The following is a 26648-nucleotide window of genomic DNA, read 5'->3' as shown; positions in this document are numbered from 1 at the left end:
TTCCCCGCTGCCTAAACCTAAGTCCCCCGGGTGGGTGCCTAACCCTAAGTCCCCCCCGGGGGTGCCTAACCCTCCCTCCCTCTAGCCTAACCCTCCCGGGGGGTGCCTAACCCTAAGTCCCCCCCGGGAGCCCTAAACCTAACCCTCCCCCCCGCGGCTGTCCGCTCGTGGCGCCCGGCATCACTACGATCGGGATGCCGGCGCCGGTCTCCTGGCGTCGGGGAAATGCGGGCGTCTACATCTAGACGCCCGGCATTTCACCCTTGCCGGGAAATGACAGTCGGTATTTAGGCAGTCGGCTTCCCGATTGCTTCCCCCATACAATACATTACAGGACATAAATAATATACATTGCTACATTCGCGACCATAGAGTAAGAAGAAGCACAAGAGGGTAGAGGGCACTGCTCATAGGAGCTTACATTCTAAGGGAATGTTAGAAGCTGATTGGTTGGTACTTTATCACTCTCCACTGTATCACTGCATCCAGAATCTGCAATCTATTGCCCAGCAAACCCAAACCAACCAGGAATACAGAGGATGGAGTTTAACCCTACTCCCGCTGGAAGGAACAAAAACGCATCAGTCACACAGCAGTGATATCTATATCTTGGAATGTGGAGTTACAGGGGACTTTATACCTAATGCTGGACAGAGACCAGCTCATGCAGGGGGTGGGTATTGAGATGCAGTGGAAGCGCCTCTGCATTGTTAGGGAGATTATGGGACAGGTAGAGAATGAATACACTTGTGGTGGAGGAAGCAGTAGAAAGTTGAAAGGCTGTATTGGAAAGTGGCCCGTCCCATCCCAGCCCATAGTCACTCCCACTGTCCCACAGCCCGGAGGCAGCAGCTCGCCTATTTGCATTGCAATAGGTATGCCACAAAGCAGGCTGTGCTAGAGGAGGAGGGAGACGGAAAGCACAGGTCCAGGGGTGCCAGTCCTTACCAGCAGCAGCGGTGCCAGCCTTCCTCCTCACCTGCCCTGGGCACACATCCCCGTACAGGCACAATGTATGACTGCGTGGAAGCTTTCCCCCTGATGCCTCGGCCACTGTATGATATGAGCCCCCAAGGTGCCTGCATGCTGCGGAAAGCTGGCTGCTTTGGGGGTCTGGACCCCTTTGGATGGATGCAGAGCCACAGCTTACAATGTAGGTCCCTTTATAAACTATTTGTCATGAGTTTGCATTGCATAATGCATTTATTCACAGGGCTTGTTTATTATTATTATTGTAGAATATTTGGAATGATCCGTTTAAAATATATATATGGTAAAACATATATAGAAAACAATAATACATGTGTATAACTTTTGCTATTAATGCATGTATTACAGGATCGTTTTGATTTAATCCCTTTGCAAGATGCATCTTTCTCTGGGCAGTGTTTGTGTATTTTCACTTGACTATTAACTTTATATGTGATTGTGCTCTTGGTGCAATGAGATGTGTCTCCAGACACATCACAGTCTATTCCTGCATTCCATGGCTGGGATACACTGAGAGGTGACTGCACTCCCTTATTATTTCTGCATATCAGTACCATATGTGTAACACAAACAAGCACACATCATCTAGACGAGATCCTTGTACACAACCAAACAATGAGCACTAAACACACACACACATATCTAATTACTGCACAACTTGTCCTGGTTGATAAAGATGAAAACTTTTTTTTTCTGTCTGTAACAAAGTTTGCTTATATCCCCGCAATCAAAGCACTGTCATCAATCATCTCATGTTATACAATGATACTGTCTGCTGGAGATAGTTTATGACATGCCAGGGTGTAGCTAGGCTCTATATTGTGACAGCAATTTACACATGCCTCAAGTGACAGCCTACTGGGCACCAGGGAACAATTCACCAGACAATGCTGTTAGCTGCCTCTCTGGTGATCTAGGAGTTAAAGTATTCTTTGTGGCAAAGCATCTTTGGAGTTGAACACAATACTGTGAGCTTTCCCAGGGGATAGAGTGTGTGGGATAAAAAAGTTACAGTGGAACATTGAGTGAAGTACTGTGATTGTGTTAGTGTGTGCACAGTGATGGCATGTTGTCAGTACTGTGGGTGTGAATGTTGCCGTAGGTATGATTATGTGTATATTGTTTTGACTGTCAGATTGTGAGAGTGTGTGGTTGAGGGAGGGGTACCAGTCGGAATGTAGATTTTCTTTCACGCTTGTTGGGCGGGTTATTTTTTTTTTTTTTTATATGGAAATTTGGCTAAATGCCACTAGACAGACAAACAGGACGACAATCAGAAAAGGGCAAATGAACAATAAGCCACAAACCAAGAATGAAGAAGTGTGTCAGCTTGCGATGTGCTAGTAACCCAAGCCTGTATCTAGCTACAAGCTCTTTCATATGTTTATATATTTGAGTCATTGTATTGAATCACTACACTGTGTCTGTGTTCATCTGATTTGTATTGTTACTGTGCTGGGTTCTCTAACCATTCAGTGTATACTGACATAATATGTACCGCTAGTCGTGTTTTCTGCACATCTCCCACTGGAGTTAAGATTGATGATTTTAGTGTGAATTGTTATACCTTTGGGCAAACTACTGTTTTGTCTATGAATTTTGATATAAGTTAGACTCAGGGAATTGGGGCATATATATTGTTGGAGGAACAAATGTAAAGCATTTGGTTTGTATTGGGGCAATGAAAACTTTAACCTGTGTCCCAGATATTATGGGCTCTATTTATTAATTAGTCTAAATACCAGCGGCATATTTTGTTTAACAAATCTGCCTCTGGTATTCATCATTACTTACCCCTGCAGCGAGTTCCAGCAACGATCGCCCTCAGCGGCGTCTTCAGCTCTGTTGCTGCAGCCTATCGCTGCGGGGACCTAGCAGTGCCTGGAAGGCTTTGCTGAGGCTGGAAAGGCTGCTGCCGGTTCCCCATTTACCGACCATGGGCACTGTATCGTTCTCACAATCTAAACAAGGTGAGAGTGATGCAGTGACAAATTGCAGTAATCTTATATTACCGCTGTTTTTGAAATATTGAAAGGCTGACATAACCTCTTTAGCGAGTGCTAAAGAGGTTATGTCTCTTTGATAAATGGGGTCCTATATACCAAACGATCAATTATAACCTCAGTCATGCTGTCTTCAAGTATATTTCTATTATTTCAAAATTAAGGGGGAGATTTAATAAAGTTTGCAGAGAGATAAAATTGGAGATAAATAGCACCAACCAATCAGCTCCTAACTGTCACTTTACAGGCTGGGTTGAAAAATGACAGAAGCTGATTGGTTGGTGCTATTTATCTCCAATTTTATTAAATCTCCCCCTAAGTATTTAGATGGTAAATTAATGGATTCAACTGATTAATTGTGTCATACAATATCTTCTTTCTTGTTGGGTACAATATACTAGCGTCATGTCCTAGGATCTTGTGTTCTATAGAATGTTAGTCACTTCCTCACTAACATATAACGTTATCGCAGACAGTGACTGCATTTGTTTTTTACTGTTCCCGTTATTTACATTCTTTGGCAATGGCTCCATTCTTGTTTCTTTTAAGCTTGATTTCCCAATACATAAAAGTAACATCAGGGCAGGTTGGGAAAAGTCCGTTGCTGGACTGAAATCTACAGTAAAATTGCTGTTGATGGGTTAAAGTGCAGTGAAGCGGAAATGGACAAGCTGAGAATATTATGGGTTTGTGGGTTCTACTGGAAGCCTTTAAACCTGCCTTCCATATGATGTACTGACAAAGGGCTCCTTATACTGGCCCTTTCACAAGTTACCAGGATTCCTGTATTAGGGACAAATGGCTCTTAATGGCCCGACTAGGTTGTAAACATTTTATGACTGTTATAAATGTTTCTACTTTGAAGTTCAGCCTATGGACAAAGAATTTCCTGAATTTTAGAAATTTGGGGTGAAAAACACTGTGTCATTTTTTACTCTCATTCCTGTCCCAGCTTTTTTAGTGCTTTATTTTTATGATGGCAGAGGTGAGAGCTGGGTGAAGGGGCCTGGTTGCCTCACTTTTTTCTCTCTCCCCTTGATCTGTTGATACCAGTCTGGGGCCCTCGTAAAAGTTCCTTTAAACTTCTCAAATACTTCACTCCATCCCCCTTTCCCCTTCACGGCCATAATCCTTTTGTACGTGGGTTATGCTGCTTTGTGCATGAGCAAATGTTTGATAACTTTATTAGCTGTGTTAACAGCTTCTAAATCACACTGCATTCTTATTCAAATCTAACGTATTTGTTGCGTTAACTCCCCTTTTGTCCCAAAGTATATAAGAGATTTCCTGAACTCTGATAGCTGTAAAATCTTTTTTTTTCATCTTTATTTCATTTGAACATACACTAAAAGGTTATTTGTAAGCATTCATACACAGAAATCACAATTTTCAACAGTAAATAATAATGTTGTTTGCCAGTTTAACTTTTTATTAGTTTATTCTTAGAACAGACGTGTGTCAGGTATGTTTACATTCCTTTAATGTCATCGTGTTATGTCTTCATTGTTGCCAAAAGCTTCTTCTTTTTTTTTAAGGCATAGTAAAAGTGCACCTGTCACCGACACAGAATAGTGGCATCGAATTTGTGAGCACAGCCTATAAAGTCACTAGGCGCTGCCATTGTGTGGTTTGATAGGCTGCCTCCTCAGTGATGTGTTTGGTTCCTAGGAAACATTTTTTTATCTTGAGGTAATCAGGACTAAAGTTGTGCTTTACATAAACATGCATTTAAGAAAAAAAAAAAGGTGGGGGTTAACCCATATGGGAGTGGGCATGCACAGAGCTTCCGAAATGCTAGGTCACCTAATACACCTATCCTTACAACATACTTCAACTGATGTCGGCATCTGCTCTCTATGGTGATGTCGCTGCTGGCTTCAGTCCGGACAGTTGAGAGGTATGAGTAAACAGATAAGCTGCATTCTCAAAATGGCTGCCACCAGGTGTGTGTCGGTGACAGGTGTACATTGACGGCAGCCTCCAGCAGGTTGCTTTTTAGGGACACCAACCAAAATGTACATTTAACAGATTATTCTCAGTCGTTATTCATAGCTCGTGCTCTTAGGAAAATATCAGAAGTCAATTAAATCTGTCAGGCCACAACCATCTATGCATCAGTAACTGCTAGCACAGGCTCAGATTTGAGGAAACACTGGTGTGAATCAGCCACCACAATAAGCATATAAGTGTGTTGTCTGTCACATATGGTACTAGTGTACACCCGCTGGCCTGGTTGTATTGTTTGTGCACTTGCTATTGTGAAGTAGGTAAATTGTAGTTGACTTTAGCATTTGGTTTGGAAATTGGTTTCTCTCTGACATTTGTTCATGTGTAACTGCTGGTGTTTGTATAAAGTCCCCAAATTTTGTAATAATCTTAAGAAACCTTTTGGGAAGAGATGAGCGGTTCGGTTTTACTGGGCATATCCAGGTATGTTCGGATCTCAAAAACGGCATTATGTTGGCTATCCGGTTGTCACCTGTTTTGGATAGTCAATAGGATAAATCCGAACTTGCACTAATTTAAGGAAAAGAACTAAATCAAAACCGAACCGCTCATCTCTACTTTAGGGGCTCCCTATAACTTATTAATTTATTGTCAACATTTACACTCTTGGGTTTTGGCTTTCCCCGTCTATTTAATATATCATTCATCTGTAACCTCCTCCTCTCCCCGCAGTCTACCCCTCCCTTCCACATATCACTTCCTCTGGTTTGTGTCTCACGTTGGCACAGCTGAGTCAAAGACGTTTTGTCACAGTCTGCGTAGGGCAGTGACATGCGTGTGTAGTGATAAATATTGCAATATTGGTGCCTGGAAAAGGAAGGAAATGAGGCAGAATCTGATGCCGTGACATCACAAGGTACACTCACCAAATAGAGTGCAGAATTTGTTACATTATGGCAAGGTGAACATCTGTCATCACTTTTCAAAGCCTCCCTCCCTCCAATGCCTTCAATTCCCTTCCCCTGATACCTTTATAATGTAAAAGCATTTGTAATGTTATTATATGCTGGAGTTTCTTTTACAATTAACTATAAATATGTTTAATATGGCAAACGCAGTCAACAATTTCTACTTTTGCAGGCATTAGATGTTATGCAACTTATAACTGAAAGTTTTACAATTGTATTACTGTACCTAATTTAAAACAACCATCATTATCCCACAGAAGCTGAGGGAATACATCTCGCCATATGAATTCTGGGTAACATAGGTTTGCAAATGACTCCTTACATGCCCTTATTGCATTTAGAACTGCTGGTTTACCTACCAGCTAACAGCCAGAGATAGGCACAATGGGGTAAATTTACTAAAGTGTGAGTTTTTAGAAGTGGAGATGTTGCCCATAGCAACCAATCAGAATATACTTATCATTTATCTAACACCTTCTAGAAGATAATAGCTAGATTCTGATTGGTTGCTATGGGCAACAACTCCACTTCCGTTAATACGCAATTTAGTAAATATACCCCAATGAATCCAATGTGGAGACAGACAGTTTATCCTGTAAGATGTCAACAGGACAAGATATAGATCAATAGCTGGTGAGGTGTAAGGTTTAATTAATACTAATGGCTGCACTGTTCGAAATACATGGGGAAATACATCTTTTAAAAATGGACGATGAAACTTTCAATCTAGATGTGTACAATGTCATGGCTGTCGGCAGTGACTTTGTGATTACCTCCATTTTACTTACAAATTTTTCATTATACTAGGCCTCAGTACTCCACAGGTTTAAACTTTACCCGTACGATAAAGTTTCAGCATCCTTTTTATGAGGGTTGGTTACGAGATCCCGGCACTGATAATGCCGCTAGCCAGAATCCCGATAGCGTAATCCCGATGGTGGAGATCTTGACCATGCAGGTAAGTATCCTTACCCCAACTCACATTTCCCGCAGCCATATCCTTACTCCCCCACCACTCCCCACAGCCTAACTACCCTTCCCCTAGTGCTTAACCTTAAACCTAACCATACTCACCATCGGTATCGCAGGAGCGGGGATTCTGACTGCTGTCTGGATTCCTAGGCAGGGATTCTGTCCGCAGAAACTCTATCTATCTATCTATCTATCTATCTATCTATCTATCTATCTATCTATCTATTTTCTTTATTAGAGAGGTATACTGGACAGTTCAAAGTGGGGATGCAGACCTGTCATTGATTTAGACTTCTTCTTGCTTCAAAATACCTATAGTGACCTTAGTTTAGCCCCGTCCAAAGGATTAAATTCTTAGTAAATGCAAGCCAGATAGTTTTCTGTGTGGACGCTACATGAAATAGATTTCCCTTGGCAGCATGTGAGCACAGATGGGACTCTCTGTGGCGATGGATAGGGAGCTCAGTGTGTTACGGAGCACATTCCACAGGTGTGTGCCGCCTTTATCACCATCAGTGGCATCCAGTTAAAGAGGAGCCCCCCCCCTCCCCTAAAGGGATGATTGTTTGTTTTGTTGTGTTCAGAAGCTATTAAGTAGGATTAGACCCAGGACTGTAATGAGATCTACCCAGGAAATGGTAGGGCTGATAACCAGCTTTTCAAACAGACAGGATTCTTATGGAAATGTATAAGAAGGCTTCAGAAGCCATCCTTGGGCTGGCACTGATTGTAGGTTTATTGTCATTGTTCATTTTTAATTACTGAAGAGATTAGACAGTAATTAGGGGCAGAGGAGCAAGGGTTATGCGTGCCTGTTCCTGTCCAGCATCATTGCAGTTTCTGAGGACATAGTAGTATGAGAGAGCCATTAATATTGCAACATCCAACGCAGGCCACAATGGAGTGTTCCCAGGATAGCGCCTCTGTGTGACAAAACTGGGAAGCAGTCTACATCACTTCTTATATGGTGCCGTGTAGCCTGCGGAGGGTTGTTCTTTCCTCCACCAGACAGCACCCCACCCCTACCACTGGGAGAGACAGCGTCACTCCATGAACTGGTTCCCAGATATCACTGCATGGGCTCTCTCCATTACATTTATAAATCACAGCCATAGATCTCATCAGGCTGAGTAATGGCCCTTACATGTTACATAATCATATAAGTGCTATGTGTGTATATGAATGCATGCTGCATGTTGCTATTTGCTCAGCCTGTGAAGTTACTGACTGTCCGGTGCTGTTTATAGAACTACTGATGACCATATTAGCACTGACGAGCCATAAGGCATCATCCAGCCTGTTCAACAAAGGGGCCAAATGAAGCCGCCTCTTAATAAACACAAGCCATTGTGTCCACGTTTCTGCATTTCTGGGAGTATTTGTACTTCTGACTGATGTGACACATAAAAATACAGAGTCAGCAGAGCAATTCAGAGAGTGCTGCAGAACGGGGCAAGGCAGTCTTTTGTAATGGATGCCTCATTGTCATGGGAAGGGGATTACTGTGAGCACTAAGGGACTTTTTTTTGTGTGATCCCGTTAAACTTTAATGATGTCAAGTGCATGTCGTGTGTAAAAAGAGGGTGGTCTGCCAAGAGAATATTCAGAAGAATTTGCTGAATCTCTCCTTCCTTTATACCTTGGGACATGGCCGAAGAGAAGAGGAGACTTCATGGGGTTCTATTATTTACGTTTCTGAAGAATTACTAGCAGAATATCCTGTTATTTTAATACAGTATCTGCTGGTTGCAGTATCAGTGACCGAGTTACTCACTTGTGAATTACCTGCAGCTTCTACTCTATTCCCAGCAGTGGTCTGCTTATAAATCAGATATAATAATACCCCTTACATAATATACATTTTATATACAGGCAGGAGGAGACATGCTACATCATTTCATAATAGTAAATTAAGGCCCATATTCAACTTGCAAAGAAAATGGACCTTTTTTCACCATCGGCGAAAGCAAACAATTTTCGACAAAAAACCCGGCAAAAACGGGCAATTTTCATAAAAAAAAGCCAGCCGAAAGCGTGATACAGGCGATAACGGAGAAAAAAAAAAAAAACAGGAGAAAAGTTTTCGCCATCCCAGACCAGGAGAAAAAAAATGCAAAATCCCTATTTTTGACTAAAAATGTGGGGATTTCTTCCCCCCCCCCTACTGATAAATTACCCCAAAAGTTATTCTTAAGTTACGTACTTTGACTAAAAACAACCGGTCTAATTTTGGGTGGAGAAAATTTTTTTATTTTTTTATTTTTCGGGGGTGATATGGATGCGTCAAGTGTTTTAAACATTGCATGTGGCCGCAGCAGGCGTTTTTTTTTTTTAAATTGCGCTTTTTCGACATGAAAATATACTTGCACCCATTTTAACTTAACCGCAATTTATGTGGAACAGTAATTTCCTGGAAAAAAATATATTGCTTTCTATCATTTTTTAACGTTCCGTATATGCAATTTACCGCCAACCGACGTAATTTAAGTACCCAGAATACTTTTATTACGGCCAATCGTACACTTCTAAAATAATTTCCAATGTACATCAGCCATTTTTTGGGGTACAGACACAATTTCCAGAATTTTTCACCTATTTTCGACAATTTTTTTTCCCAACCCACCCGTTTTCGCTGTTTGTTTGCCGAAAATCGGCCAATTTCAGTAGGTTTTTTTGGGGGGGTAGGGGGGACAAAATCGGACGATTAAGGAAAAAACGGTTGTTTTTGCCGCTAATTGAATAAGGGCCTAAATCTGAGTGCTATTTAATGTTGAATGGGATGCTGTCAGCGGCAATGTTGTCAGGCTTACCATAGTCAATAGACATTGCTGCAGTTCTACACTAGTCAGGAAAATGTCAGAGATTCACTTGTTACTGATTATAAAATACTAATTTATGTTGCTTCAAGACCTGAACATGTTGGGATACATGTTGCATAGATTGTACATCCCTGCAGCTTTATCAGAGTACACTGCTCATCGTGGTCAGTGACCGAGATAGAGACCCTTTGGGGAGTCAGAAGGATCCCGACTCCTGTACAGACATCTCTTCCTAGGCACAATGGCAAATACATCTCTCCTTTCTGCAGGCTCTCTGTGGTTGTTGCTAGTGATATGTGCTTATCTGCAGTTATGAAGAGGATCCTAGATCTTACATATCCTAGGGAAACTCTACTATAACACTCAACGGCCCTCATTTATTAATGAACGCAATTGCAATGCGATCTGGGCATGACATTACCACCCACGATCACATTGCAATATGCGATCATGGTGCCCGGATGTATCATCCGGCACATGCAGGGACATGGGCTCCAAAAGGAGCCCATCCCTACGATGTGCCCGGAGAGCTGCCGTGGCCACTGCGCATGCGCAGTCACGCTGAATGCACATTCACGGCCGCCATCCGCCGGCTAACTATGTGCCCATAATGCCGGCATGCATGCGAAGAGCGGCGGGATGCATCTCATACTGGATGTTGGTAAAGTTGGCAGCATTGCACCCCCCATAGAAACCTATGGGGAATGCGGCTGCCAGCGGGAATGGAGGGATCACAGCGGACCCTCCTTAATACATCCGGTGGAAAACGGGTGTTTTGGGGGATCAAACCTCAAATATACAATGATAAATGCCCCCGTAGTATTTAATGCATGCTGTGAGTGGCCATGGCTGTTGTATAATATATTAACACAGAAAATACATCATTAGAATGTAGCATACCATGTCACTAGAAACAAGTGACATTACTGAGGCATGGGGCACTTTGTGCCTCAAAGTGATGTCATTAGTAAACTGAATTTATTTAGCTATATCTCTCATCAATTATATGGGACATTCATGATTTGAGAGCTCAATATCACATTGTTGACACTTGAATGTTAAGGGGATGCCCAAATTCACTGCTACACTTTCACGGCTACCTAGCACGGCAGGCATGCCCAGGGGGTGTGACCTCGCCCCTGTCAAGACGTGGCCACATCCTCATTGTGAAATGGCCACTACACTTCTATATGTTTCCCAGTTTGATCCTTCGTAAAGTTGTGAGGTATGGTTCAGTCCACAAAATGGCTGCTCCATTTCTCCATTTGGGCTGAGCCATCTTTTACCTTCTGTTTTATGCCATCGTACGTAATTTCTATTTTTGTCATGATACAGCACTGAATAAATTGTCAGTATTCTATAAATACAGCAGATTAAAGAGAAGTGTGTCTAGCCACTCTGATACATTGTCATATACAGGTTGAGTCTCCCATATCCAAATATTCCGAAACACAGAATATTTATAGCATGACTGAGATAGTGAAACTTTTGCTTTCTGATGGTTCGATGTACACAAACTTATTTAAGGCAAAAAAATATTAAAAATATAGTATAAAATAACCTTCAGGCTGTGTGTATAAGGTATATATGAAACATAACTGAATTTCATGTATGTACACAAACTTTTTTGATGCACAAAATTATAAAAAATATTGTATAAAATTACCTGCAGGCTGTGTGTATAAGGTGTATATAAAACATAAAAGCATTCTGTGTTTAGATTTGGGTACCATTCCTAAGGGATCCGGTATGATACACCGCCGGCAGCGCCAGCCCGACATGGAAGGAAATCCTGTTCGTCTAGAAGGTAAGTACTTACTAACCTAACTCTACCCCCTAACCCTAACCCTCCTTTAGGGTGCCTAACCCTAACCTCCCCCCCCTGTGCCTAGCCCTAATCCTCCCTCTAAGTGCCTAAACCTAACCCCCCCTTTCCCCGCCGCCTAAATCTAAGTCCCCCGGGGGTGCTAACCCTAACCTTCCCCCAGGGGTTCCTAACCCTAACCATCCCTCCCCCTAGTCTAACCCTAACACTCCCGGGGGGGGGGGGGTGTGCCTAACCCTAAGTCCCCCCCGGGATACCTAACCCTCCCCCCCTGCAGCTGTCCGCGTTCGGCACCCGGCATCCCTTCGATCGGAATGCCAGGCGCCGGTCTCCCGGCGTAGGTTAACCCTCGCCGGGATTGTGTAGTCTAGATGCTGGCGGTTGGCATTGTGTATACCTTCCTAAGATATCTCATTGGGGTATGCAAATATTCCAAAATACGGAATATTCCGATATCCAAAATACTCCTGGTCCCAAGCATTTTGGATATGGGAGACTCAACCTGCATTTTATTGTATACTGAAAGAATACATCCCAACATAATATCAAGGAAGAAGACAACATGCTCTTAGTACACTAGGATTGTGCTCTTCACATTCCAGAAATAATCCTGTATATTACATCCACTTATGGCAACATACATAAGAACCTCCGGGGTGCTTGTGGCAGAGCAGGTGATAAACATTTACACTAATCAACTTTAAAAATTGGTTATTCGTTTATAACTGCCAACATATAAAATGAGTTTCCAGGTACAGTACAAATTGCGCCTAAAACACAAAGCAGTTGACAATTGTATTGCGAACATATTTGTGGCCTTTAACAATGAGAAATACATTTGACTGGTGAAAAATTTTCGATGCTCTCTATTGGTAACTATGGGCTTGAGTTGTAGGCAAACCCAATGTTTTGCATACAACTCCGTCTGTCACAAATGACATGCTGCAGTGTTTGGAGGCTTGGAATGGCCGTCGACAGCCAGTGTTCCCAAAAACAGGGGCATGTCATCCCCTTTTTCTGAGAGTGGCGAGGCCAGTGTTTGTATCCTCCGATGCAGATTTACTGGCTTCGGCTACGGACGTGCGACGGCTATTCTCAGTAGCCCTAGGCTCACTCAGATGGGCGATGCCACCACCGATGGTCGCGATGGTGATCCGATGCTGCTTCTTAGGATGCAGCACTCGGATCTGCGATGCCGTTGGCCGGTCTTCTGTCCTCAGATGCCTCCTGCGGCATTAGCATATTTTAGCACCGCTGCTGCACCTGAAGGCTAATAATGTACAACCCTGAATCAGGCCCTACTATATGTCCACGTAATATTCATTAAACTGGTAACTCTTTCCTCTGTGACCAGCTAATTGATACTTTTTTCAACCTCATGTACATGCTTTAAGAATTCATTATCAGAAGGCATTTTACCAAAACTTAAGATATCTCTTCTTTTTCAAATCAATGCTGGATACATATGGTATATACCTGCCTAAAATGTAGGTATATCCCTGTGTAATTCCTGCTTGCTGCATATCAGTTTTGTTAAGGGGAGCCAATCGTAAGAGTTAATTAATTCAGCAACTTCTCGCTGACCCGAGCTAACCTCACAAGTGTCACATCATAACAGGGCCACGCGTGTTTTATTCAAGGTTGCAGCAGATGAATGTAATTAAGTTGTTTATACAATGGAGCCTCACATTGGTTATGTTATGTAACAAGTCTTCTCTGTCATTTGGTTTTCAAGTGCTCTATTTGTTCTAGCTCATACCCTAAAGTCTGTCTTTATGCCCCAACGATGTCGTTTTTGGTCATTTCCACTAATGACGATAGCTAGTGCAGTATCTGCATGTGTGTCACTCTTTCTGCATGTTCTATATATGGGAAATGCATTATTATTATTATTATTATTATTTATATAACGTCACCAATTTATTTAGCACTGTATTGAAAATATGTGTCATTTATTTCAGTGCCTGCCTCATGTCATCTGTCAGGCTTATGCCACGTACACACTAGACGATAAGTTGAACGATATCGTTATCGTTCATCGCATTCAACATCGTCCAGTGTGTATGCAAGACATCGTTAACGATGCGCGCTCCCGCGGATCGTTAACGATGTCTTTTATCGCCCATACTTGCAGGGCAACCTGATGATATCGTCATGTTCTGCAAGTACGGGGATGAGGGAGGGTGCCGTCACTCATCGATATCGTTCAGTATGTATGCTCAATGTCATTAACGACATTGAGCCCCGCAGTGCAGGGGAAACACTTAACGATATCGCTATCGTTAGTGTGTATGCGGCTTAAAATTCCTCCCATACAAACGCACACACAAATACACAGTGGTGGTAGAAGCTAATTACTTACCAGTATGTTTTTTGGGGTGTGCGAGGAAACTGGAGCCCCTGGAGGAAACCCACGCAAACAGTGGGAGAACACAGATGGGCCATGACTGGGAATTGAGCTCATGACATCAGTGCTGTTATGCAGCAATGCTAACCGGCTACGCCATACGTGTTGCATGCTTCCAAGTGCAGGTCTGCACATTACATGATAAAGAGAGCTGCAGAAAGCGTAACTGGATCAGCCTAATTAAGTTACAAAACTGGCTGTCTGTGAGGTTTGCTATTGGAAGAATGTGATTGCAAAAACATAATATAATTGCCTCCATCATCCATTGTCCATTTTCAGCCATTTGTTCCAACAAAGGTGATCTAATGTCTATTATAGGGACTAATTTTCAGAACCATTTAAAACAAATTTCACCCCACACTGAACATAACAGAGCAAATCATTTGTGTGTTTTGCTATAATTTTGCCATAGTGTAAGGACCCTGTTGTTTTTTTTTTCACTGTGCTAATCTCACTGTGCATAGTTAGATAAGACCCTTTTGGGAAGAATCTGGGTACACACTATACAGATATATCTGCAGATGATGTTCCTTCATACACACTAAACGGCCATCATCTGTGTCTGGCTGCGGGTCCCGCCCCCTTCCTCGTGGCTGCCACTGTGTGTGTATGGGTGGTCTGCAGACATATCTGTCCATCGGCTGTGCAGCACAGTCAATGTGATATGTCGGTGAATGCTGATGTTCACCGACATATCGCGGGTACACAATGGCCGACTGGCAACAGATATATTGGCCGATCAGTTGAGATTTCACCTAATAATTAATTCAAGCCATGAGATATGAAGTCAGGTAGGAACAGGACAGGTAAGCATGGCCTACTCTCCAATGATGCCCTGCTTCTGGAAACACTGTCTGACAACTGACCTAATTCACCAAAACATGACCATTCAGCTCCAACAATCTAGCACACTATTATAAATTGCATCAGCAAAGCACCAATTGCTTCTCTAAAGGTTTAAGCCATTTAGGAGTCTTCCAGGGTCATGATCAGATTGCACGCTCATAGGAACAGGGTCATATATATATATATATATATATATATACTTATACACTCTGTGTTCTGGTGTCCTGGTCTTGACAAAGGGCCCTGTGTGGTTCGAAACGTCGACATCTGCAATTTAATGATGATGTGAGTAATTAAATGATCCTTTTTTGCCTGCATTATGAAGACTGGTGAGTGCTCTCTCATTTCCTTGAATATATTTTGGCTGTCTGTGGATGGATTCTGATGTGCTGCCTGAGACTACGCACCCCAGTGTGGATATATGAAATTTGTGAGTGCCACTTGGACTTTGGATTTATATATATAATTATATATATATATTTATTTTATTTTTTTGTAAAATAGAAGTATTTGTATTTATCCCTTGTAATGTGTGCATGTTATGGCTGTCAGTCTGCCCAGAGCAGACACAGTTGAATGACGCACAGTTCCTACTGGTTCTGTGCACCATTTTGTTAATGCATTTATGTATGTCAGTTACTAGATTTTCTCCTGCAGAACTCACACTGTAGTCTAGTTATCAGTGGCACGTACCCGGCTATGTAATTACGAGAAGCACTTCCTTCCGTTACAAGAAATCACTTTTAATCAAAGTGAACATTTTCAGGGGCAGCGGTACCCCAATAACGCTGTAACGATTTGACTAATCAGAGCAGACTGAGCATGTGCCCCAAATAACTATTTGTTTCTGAATCATCATCTCTATAGTAATGAGTGATTTATTATCGTTTTTCTTATGGAAAGCATGAGTCAAAGTTATACTAGCTGTCACTGAGAGCAGACTTTCTCAACCTGTGGTATGCGGGCCTCCCGGGGTACTGGAGATATACGGAAGACCTATTACAACACTTGTGTATCATGATTATACATATGTTTGCTTTGCCTGCCAAAGCAGCATCATAATTCAGTTTGGGATATTTCATCTAAATATATGGTAAATATATGCACATGTGCATAAGCTGCCTGATCCTCCGACATGCACGGGATCTATGTAATGCTGGGTACACGCTGGCAGTTATATTGGCTGATCAATTGATCGGCCAATATATATCGTGTGCCTGTCGGCCAGTGTGTACCAGCGATATGTCTGTGAACGATGTCGATCACAGACATATCGCGTCGGCTGTGCTGCAGAGCCGATGGCAGATATATCTGTCCATCGTGCTGTGTGTATGGGCAATCAGCCGACTGTCTGTACACTTGCAGCAGCAGCTGCTGGGACGGAGTTGCAGAGTGACGCCCGACCAGCTGGACCCGTGTCCAGATGACAGATGATGGTTGTTCAGCATGTATGAACAACCATCATCTGCAGATATATCTGTAGGTGTGTACCCAGCTTATGAGTAGCGTCGTTTATCCACTGCTGGTTGTATCTATTCAGACCAATTGCAGGTATTACTTTCCAATGGTCTTTTATAAGAAGGGATTACCTCCCCCCTCCCTGCCCACACTGGCATGCAATTACCATGCAAAACATCACTGACTGAGTTCACTATACCAGGAAAGCAGAGTGATTTTCACCTCTTTAAGATAAGACAATAGCTCATATTCTAAATCAACATCCATCCCCCCTCCACCACAAACACCTCTGTCTTACTGCATTTGAATCTCTCAGCAGGCAAAGGGGACCCCCGCCATTCTTCACTCCTTTATATACATACAAAGGGATGTAGACAGAGAATTGCTGATTAAGATCTTAATTCCTTGGTTCTATTTACTTGGGGAAAATGGCATTGCTGAGATGAGCCATCAAGGAGATAAGCTCGATCCCCTCCTCCTACTCTTCCCAGCAAGCTCAGGTGGGCTTTTTGTAGCTTGTGATTGAGTTGTTCTCATTAGATCCCACCTGATCTTATAAACGGAACCTCACCATTGACAACGGCATTATCAGTTATCATTATGACTGCTGTGAATGACTGAATATTCTCTGTAAAGCACTGCCGAATATGTATGCACTATATTAATAGCTGGTAATAATTAAATACATTTTCATGCCTGTGATCGATTAGTGATTTGTATTGCGGTTACATATTACAATGCAGTCCATATACCATATTTAATAACACTACTTTGTATATATTTACAGAATAAGAACCTGATTCTGAGTTGCACACCAGACCGCATTGAGCAATTTTTGCAAACTGTAAACTGGCATATACATCTGAGAGCAGCTACTAGTGACTCAGTGTCGTAGGCAGTGTCGTAGGCATGTCGGTCGCTTCTCACCGACAAAGTGTTTGAATGAGCGGCAACTGGGGCATTCGCACGTAAGAGATGCGTCCCGTTTGGGCGATTAGCCAGAGTTGGGACCTATTTTAAGTTGTGCATATGGAGTGTGCGCGCCATTTTCAGTTACATCTGGGCAGTGTGTTCGCATGCCTACGACGGCGTATGATGGTCACATAGTCACATAGGACTTACGATCGCAGTAGGCGCCCATAATTGCAACCCAGAAATGTTTCCCTAATTTAAGCCTTTTGTTATGTCTACAACAATCCATATAGCCTGCTACCTATATACTACTCTTTTGCAAAAGTAAGTAGTGTATATTTAGTCATTTACTTCTCTGTAAGAATTCAAAAACTAGGCCAGACTCCTCTTTATTACTGTACCAATGTATCTTCCAATGTAACCCATTTAGGCCTCATTTAAAGCCATTTCTATTTACTCTAAAGCTGGGTACTGTAAGATATAGCCTACAATATATTGTTCCAAAGTGGATCAGAACAATATATTGTGCGGATCGTATAGTGTGTATGCCTGATTGCACATCAGATGGGATGATACGTACTGCACAGCAGATGGGATGATATAGTGGTGGACGCCATGCTGCTACTCGGAATGATACATTGTGCCGTCGTACACCGGATGGTGCAGTATGATATATCTTGTTGTACCATCTAATGGTGTGTACCCAGTTTAAGCTGACACTTTCTAAACAGTGCTTTGGCTTAATCTGAAATAACTATTGGCGATCCCTCAGGAGCATTTTAGTATGTTTAATTGACTAACAGCAAATATAAATAAATGGTTTGGTCACAGGGATCAATGATCCCTATCTCAAATGTAGTGTAGAGAGCAAGAGGCTGACCACAAACCTATTTAATCCTTGTATGGATGGATACAAATCACTGTAGGTGTGCATCCATAATCTGGTCCTCAGTGATCTGCTCTTGTATCCTTATTTCCCATAGTGGGGACGTGGGAAGGACCTTCATATGACAGATGAGTTGGTTCATGCATGTTGTTTTTAACATTTCCATTACACACTTATTCAGTAAATGTATTCTGTGCAATGTCTCAGTGATTGGATGTAGTTGTAATCTCCACAGTCACAAATTTCATACTAACCGACTGCCTTGACTCTATAACCTGTCCGTCAGCGGAGCCAATGATGTGTCATTTAATACAGACCTTGCAGGATGCTGTGTTATCTAATGCAAGGAATGAGTTAATAGCAGTATGTACCTGAGGGACCGGTTATGTCAGTTCTCAATTTGGCAGGATCATGAGAGGGGTGTTTGCATTAGTGGGGGAAGAACTCTCCCCCCAGGTGTTGAAAAGCTTTTCAGCTTAGTCCTGCTAGAGCATTTCAGCTATTGTGACAGAGAGGAGCACTCACCGCACTAACATTCCTAAAATACACACCCAGCACACACACACAAGTAAGCACACAGTCATACAGGAAAATACATGCACACACGCCTCTTGCAACATGACTTCATGTACAGAGATAGGAAAATATGCATGGACGTACAGTATGTTTAAATTTCATACATAGAAAGAGACCCCACCATAATATTCGATTGTACTGTAGGTGCTTTTCTAATAGTCTTGTGTCACTAGATAACGACGCACTTGGAACATGCTAAAACATTTTATTACTGTTTTGAAATATTAATGTTTTTTTTTTGTCTTTTTAGTTATTGGTTCTACCAGATCAAACACAATAGGATCACAGTTTTTTTGAACAATCATCTAAAGACCACATATGGTGGAGCTGTCTATCAAATTGATTGACTGGTAGATAAAATCAGAGCCAGAAAAGTGTAAATCTGGCCACACATGCTGCGATATTAACAGTGATCAGTGCTGCTCCTACCTTTCCAGTTTAGGGGGACTGCAAGGGTGTACATGCTCAATTCAAGCATGCACACAAACCCCCTCCTCAGCTTTTAGGGACTGCATTGGCTGCAGCACCTAGAATCAAGATAAGGCTGTAGGAATAGAGGGGGGGTGGTTTCACAATGGCAGCACTTTCTGCTAATCACAGTCTGGATTAGCAGTCCCAGGGACAGAAAACACCTCTCCGAGAGACTGCCAGTCCAGCATGCGATTAACAGAACGGGTTGGGTACGGCTGCCGGGGCTCAGGATTCTGGTAGTCAGAATCCTGACACCGGCATCCTGACTGGATCAAAATCCCGACAGATGGAGGTAAGTACTAACCCTCCCTCCTTACAGCCTAAACCTAACCCGCCCCTTAGTGCCTAACCCTCCCCCTTACCCCAATACTTACTGTCAGCATCCCGACAGCCGGGATAATTACTACATCCCAGCAGGAACAAAGCGCTCCCATTGTGAAACCACTGCCATTGCACGTACTGGGAGTGGGAGGGATTTGGATAATTGTCTGTACGCCTATGCTCAGAACGCCCAGATTACACCCAAGTTGGCCACCTATGAATATGGCTAATTGAATATTGATCCTGTTGTTTAGTGTCTGAACCAAGAGACTGGATCAGCACGTGTGTGTCCAATGTAAGGCTATAGATGAAAGAATATGCCTGGATCACACCGTAAAGAAATAAGAATAAGGTACATAAAAGTTTCTATGTCTAATCACAGAATATTCAGTATAGTGATCGCTATACATGGATTTACATACTGTGCATGCACATGCAAATTTGTGCTGAGGGTGGTATGGGAGAAGCATCCGGCCTACCGAGGAGAAATCTAAATATCCCTCTCCGAATGAGCCTTTCCTATAGACAGAGCGAGCTAATGCTATCCAAAGGTGGTGTTAGCTTACAGATGCCAGCTTCGAAAGAATTAAGTTTTCCGGAGTTTGGCAAATAGGTAATTTTTGCAGCTATGGGGACTGCTCTGGCAAATTAAAATTGAGGGACCACCGCAAATATCTATGCTATCTGAGGTAGTATCCCATGTTAAATAGCCCCGATACTATAAAATGCATCAATACTCCAAAGATGGCTAAGGATTGACCACAATATTCACAATAATAAATAGGCCCCTTATTATCAGGTTGGGGTGTTTTGCTACATATGAAGAATTGTTCATCCTTGTATCTGACTAGCAAACGATATGGCAAATTTTGAAGAAGGAACCATACATACATACATACACACACATATATCTCTGTATGTTTTACTGCCTTCTTAAAATAATGTAAACTCATCTAGAATATATTTTCCTTTTAAACTTCACTAGAGAATGGACTCAGACATTTATTTAAGACCTCATAAATTCCCCTCATGTATAAGTTCCTTGTCTATGTGTGAATTCAAGGCAGGGCTGAGAAAATGTAATAAGCAAGGGATTCATGGCCACTAAAATGTTGCTTTTGGCTCGCTTTTGTATATATTATATAGATCTCTATGGCTGCAGCCGGTGTCTGGCTCCTGATAATGTTTGTTTGGCTGATAATTCTTTATAGTAATTACAGTGGTTGAGACCGAGAGGTAGTACAGCAGCAGAAAGAGTATGTTACTACTTCAATAGTTTAATCCATTTATTGTCTATATTTTAAACGTAAAATAAATTAAATAAATACAACTTAAATGAGTGCATTAAACCATGTAGGTTGTCACATATACTTTCTATTGCTTCTATTTTTTTTAAATATACATAAAATGAAGACAGTGTAAACTAACAATGCAGCACTGTATTATATAGAGAATTAATGTGTTAATAGGAATAATAGGGGAATGGGAAGGGACTGTGCTAATGGGAAGCAATCGGGAAGCCGACTGCCTAAATACCGGCAGCCGGCTTCCCGACTGTCATATCCCGGCAAGGGTGAAATGCCAGGCGTCTAGATGTAGACGCCCGCATTTCCCCGACGCCGGGAGACCGGCGCCCGGCATCCCAATCGTAGCGATGCCGGGCGCCGCGAGCGGACAGCCTCGGGGGGGGGGGGGAGGGTTAGGTTTAGGGCTCCCGGGGGGGACATAGGGTTAGGCACCCCCCCGGGAGGGTTAGGCTTAGGCTAGGGGGAGGGAGGGTTAGGCACCCCCGGGGGGGACTTAGGGTTAGGCACCCCCCCGGGGGACTTAGGTTTAGGCAGCGGGGAAGGGGGTGGTTAGGGTTAGGCACTTAGAGGGGGGATTAGGGTTAGGCACTTGGGGGGGAAGTTAGGGTTAGGCACCCCTAAGGAGGGTTAGGGGGGTTAGGTTAGGTTAGTAGATACTCACCTATCCACGATCGGGATTTCCAGCGCTGTCGGGCTTCCGCTGTTCGGAACTCTGCTGATGCGGCCGGCGGTATTTCATACCCATTCCGTGCTAATTAATAAGAAACAATTGCAGTTCTTATGCTGGGTACACAATGACAGATATATTGGCCTATCAATGAATTGGCCAATATATCTGCTGCCCGTCGGTCAGTGTGCTCCCGCGATATGTCAGTGAACGTCGCCGTTCACTGACATATCCCATTGGCTGTGCTGCACAGCCGATGGACAGATATGTCTGCAGACATATATGTCCATCGGCAAGTGTGTATGGGCGGTCTGCAGACCGCCCATACACACACAGCGGCAGCCGCGGGGAGGGGGGCGGGTCACACCCCTCGGCTGCCCGGATCCCGCTGGCAGACACAGATGATGGCCGTTCAGTGTGTATGAACGACCGTCGTCTGCAGATATATCTGTATAGTGTGTACCCACCATTAAGTACAAAACCATTTAGTTAGTACAATTTAGCCCTAAAGGTGTACAATTGAATACATTCTAAATAAACATAGTTGAGAAATTTGCAATCACCAACAGTACAGCCTTATTATTTTCTAGTGGCGGTTGTCCCTGGTGTAGTCTGGGTTATTTCATCTCTCTATTCCTTCCTGTGTCTGCCCCTCTCTGTCCACCTACCTCCTCAGCGTCTATCTCTCCTGCCCCTCAGTCTCTTCCTCTCCTGCCTCTTGGACATATTCAATGGATTGAATGAACGCGGCAATCGCGCGGTAATTACGATTACAGTGTCTATGCAAGAAAAAAAAATGGATTTAAAAAAAAATTTAAATGAAAAAATTTATAGATAACAATATTTTTCAAGCAAATAAATGGTCTAGTTTAATTTGGGTTGCATACAATGCATGTGATTGTGAATTATAAACATTTGTGGAAAAAAAACTTGTAACTCCCACCTGCAAGGCTAAAAACACCTGTCCCATCCATACAACACCCCAGATACCTGTCCCACATCTTTTAACCTATTATTCTGCACTTTGCAGAATATCACCCCCAAAAATATATGTAATTATTGCCCAAATTAAGATAATTAAAACTAATCAGTGCCTAATTAATCAGAAACTTTTCACCTGCTCAGAAAACAAAAAGCAGAGTTACATCCTATTGAGAATTGGTGCAGCTAATTGAATAGGAAACAATTTGTAGCCGGCCGTTGTCAAGATGAAGTGCAAGTTAATGCGGCTAATTGAATATGCCACTCAGACCAAAATCGCGTGAGAAAACGGCACACATTTCTGGGTATACCCCTTTGTCTCGCTTAAATAGCCTATTTCCCCAAAATGATATCTCATATTTGCATGTCAGAGTAGGTGCATATGCCTAATCCATGCAGCAAGGCGCTGGATGGAGGGGAGAGGGGGGGGGGGGGGGTGCCAGTATTTATGACCTCTGTAAATATTACAGTTTTAGAAGTGCCTCCTGCCCTCATCGAAAAGATAATTATTGCCAATAGTTGATCCTTCTTATACCCCTTTTACACCGGAGCTAGAACCCGGGTTATTGCAGGGCTAACCCGGGCAGCTCCTTGGTGTAAAAGGGGTGAGGGTTGGATCGCCGGGTCGAGTGACCCGGCAATCCAACCCAGGTAACTTGCAGGGTTTAACACAGGAGTAACCCGTGAAACCCTGCTGTGTGTACGGCGCACTCCGGGCCTGCCAATTGGTCCGGCTTCAGTGGCGCTTAGAGATGACGTCATCTCCAAGCGTCCACTTTCACACCGGAAAAGCCGGGTCTATGCAGACCCGACTGCGTTGTGAGCGGCGCCGACTCTGGAATATCCCGAGTCGGCGCCGGCTAAATTCCGGGTCTGATCCAGATAGGAACCCTGTTCCAACTCCGGGTCAGACCCGGAATTTGGGTGGAAAAGGGGTATTAATCAGACTACTCCAGGTAGCAGTACTGCAGGTGTTATGTGTTTCAGAGAAGTCTATAGTATTTCATGGGTTCTTCACCATCCGTTTGTTAACTTTTCAACATTATAAGCTTTCACATCTCACCCAATCTATTTATACATTCTTCCAAGAGGACAGTTTTGTGTGCTCTGTCCTCCCACTCTTCAGATAGCTCATTCATCCTCTGTAATGGATACCTTCCCTTAGTCCCAAGCCACTCAGTCTCTGTCACCCAGTTCTGTGTGAATGAGAACATCAAGAAAGAGGACGCTATGTCTTGATGAATGGTATTCGCAACCTATATGACTCCTTAGTGAGGATTAGCATCTAGTTGTCACATATGTAGAATATCAAAGGAAAAGTTGTAATTATAGTTAGCGAAGACCATATGAGCAGTCTCAATGCAAAGTTAACACATGAGGCATAACCTATCTGATAGCCATCACAGTTCCATCTTCATTGAGTGACACGTGTGTTTGGTTTCTGATTAGCTGCTTTTTAAATGTTTACTATGTTTTTATGTGATTTCAACATGTTTTACCTTCTTACTGTAAGGGGGGGGATTCAATTAGCCCGGAAACTTTATGTCGGAGAAGTTTTTGCACAATTTGCGTGTTTTGATGCGATATTTTCCTGACTTTTGTCTATGCGCGCTCCTGTTTTTCACATTATCCAATTACAAAAGACGCAGAAACGCATTTGCACAAAAACTGTTCTTGGAGAAACCAGAGAAAAGTACTGATGAATTTGTGGAAATCTGACTGTACCCTATAAAAAGGCTAACTGATTGGAAATCAATTTAGAAGTGTATTAGTGGCCCTAATAAAAGTATTTCGGTTCTTAAATTGTGTCAAATGGCTGTTATATGCATATTTGTATAAGTGTGGAAAAATTATAAAAAAATATATTTGGGTGGCAACTATTAAAATGGGTGCAAGTATATTTTACGTGTCATTTTAGGGCATTTTTAAAAAAAACATTAAAAATACACCAAGTGCAGCCAACTGCAAAGTTTAAAACACATGTCCCATCCATACAGCCGCCCCAAATACCAGACCTACTACTTTACATTAATTGCCAATGTCATTATTGGCTAAATTCGCCAAACCGCGGCTTTTCGCTGCTAATTGAATTCCCCCCTACGTATTTACAATAATAACGCTTTAAAGTATTTGTTTACATTTATTTGCACAAGTCCCTGTAGTAGCCATCTGTAAGAATATTGAAATGATAATATTATAATACACATAATTTCATACACATTAAACCAGAGCTGATCATTAGAAAATGCACGTATGAGACTTGCTACATTTTATCTGCATTTTTAGGAGTCTTCCAGTGCTGTGCTTTGGCCGCGTACATACTCCAAAAAGAAAGGATTGATCTTAAGCTTAAGCAGGGTGCACACTGACAGATATATTGGCCGATCAATTGATCGGCCAATATATCTGCTGCCCGTCGGCCAGTGTGTGCCAGCGATATGTCTATGAACCACGTCGTTCACTGACATATCGCGTCTGCTGTGCTGCAGAGTCGATGGCAGATATATCTCCAGTTATATCTGGCCACCGGTCAGTGTGTACAGGCAGTCTGCCGACCGCCTGTACACATGCAGCAGAGGCTGCGGGGAGGGGGGCGGACACGCCCCCACCCCGCCCCCTGGCTTCCAGGACCCGCGGGCAGAAGCAGATGATGGCCGTTCAGTGTGTATGAACGACCATCATCTGCAGATATATCTGTATGGTGTGTACCCAGTATTACAGGGCGCACATGCAGAGAATAAATTTACACCAATAAAATTTAACTTTTATTAATTACACTAAAAGGCCTATTACTGTGAAATATTAAAAACAAATAAGATGAGAATCGTGAAAGGAAAAATAGTGACAAAAAAGTGATAGTAAAAAGAAACACACTGTATCACAGTGTGTATGCAATGTCCTTTTATCAAATTATTGTTATTGGTAATTATAACCTCCCAGGAATTTGTTGTCTGTGTCGTCAGTATATAATTAATATGAATAAATTTTATGTATACTTGTCTCCAATTACTTCCTTACTGTTTATTTTAATTATATAAGTAATATTGCTGATGTTTTTGAAATATCCATTCCCAATTAGGATAGAAATCATGTTATAGTGTCCACTATGAAATCAATACACCAAGATATATATATCCTGATTAAGTTCTATAATGAAATATTTGGCGGCGTATAAAGCGGGCACTAATGTGAATGAGCCCTTAATGTAACGCAGGGATTGAGGGTGCAGATTAGTCATAGCTGATGTATTGAAGGTGGCCCACACATTGCAATGCAATTAGAAAAGACATTTGTAGAAAATACGATGATGACATTGTTAGGAAGTATACATTGCATATAGAGGAAGGTGATGGAACACACACAGAAAATTAATAGAAATAAGATGCAAGGAAAGATATGTCTATCTGTGTCCCAGTCGTGGTTTGTGCCGCTGTAGATATAAAGATAGTCTTCTGGGAATCTCCTATGCCGCCTGTCCGCCAGGGACAGAAGCTCACCCTCTATCCTCTAACCTGGCAATGCTGGAATGTGATTCTCGGGGCATTGTAACAGGAAATTCTGTGTGTTGAAAGCTAGGATACAAAGCATCTGCAGAGCTGCCCCGAGGGATGTTCTCTGCCTGAGGGGGCTGCGGAGGCTGGGTTACATTAGGGTTAAGGCTGCCTTCTTTCCCCCTCCTGGTTATTTTGGGCTGTGGTAAATTAGTAGCACATGTCTATGTAATATTCACATTGCAGCTTCCTTTAGTCAAAGACCCTGCCTAATAATGGGAAGAAATAATGAAATCCCTCTGTATTAAAAGGCCTCAGATTAGGATTTTAACATCCATCTCCTCCAGCTCGCTATTACTAGCTTCGTACTGCTGTAAAGCTTGCTATTGACCAATACTTGTCATCTGTACACACCGTGATGGACCAATAATCATGCGAAAGTAACAGTGTACTATGACATAAGTATGAGGCACTAATAACATTATCACGCTTGTCCAAAGTTATTAGACCAAAACACTTTCTGTAATGTTTTTTCAGTCTCAATTACTACGTGCATTTTGTCACCAATTCTAGAAGCTTTCATAACCACCAGGATTCAAGTGGCCATACATGACTGCCTATACGTTCTTGTGTGCCCTGTAATATACCATATGTAAATGATTGTTAAGATGGATAAGTTTGTTGATGGCTATATATGAACATAACGTATGCCTTCGTGTGTGATTATTGACCTTTTGGCCTGAAAATCTCCTTGAATTCATGTTTCTAAAAGCCTGTCTGAAGGAGGAAACAAGGAAAGGT

General features: G+C 42.5%; 1 protein-coding gene across 3 annotated transcripts in view; it reads left to right on the top strand.

Moving 5' to 3' along the window:
- RARG (retinoic acid receptor gamma) overlaps positions 1 to 26648 on the top strand; it is a 192277-nt gene that overhangs the window by 148562 nt on the left and 17067 nt on the right. The window contains exon 1 of one of the 3 annotated variants that reach the window (XM_088469161.1): positions 873 to 1153. The exons of 1 other annotated variant lie outside the window; for it this stretch is intronic. In XM_088469161.1, the coding sequence (XP_088325287.1) occupies positions 1012 to 1153 (142 nt within the window). In that variant the 5' untranslated portion in view covers positions 873 to 1011. Of the gene's footprint in view, positions 1 to 872; positions 1154 to 11425; positions 11507 to 26648 lie in introns of those variants that run through there. One more of the 3 variants, XM_088469162.1, reaches the window with a different exon arrangement.

This window comes from Taudactylus pleione, unplaced genomic scaffold (assembly GCF_031769625.1).
Source record: "Taudactylus pleione unplaced genomic scaffold, aTauple2 ptg000089l, whole genome shotgun sequence".
Classification (NCBI taxonomy): domain Eukaryota; kingdom Metazoa; phylum Chordata; class Amphibia; order Anura; family Myobatrachidae; genus Taudactylus; species Taudactylus pleione.
This window is presented reverse-complemented; position numbering and strand designations above follow the sequence as displayed.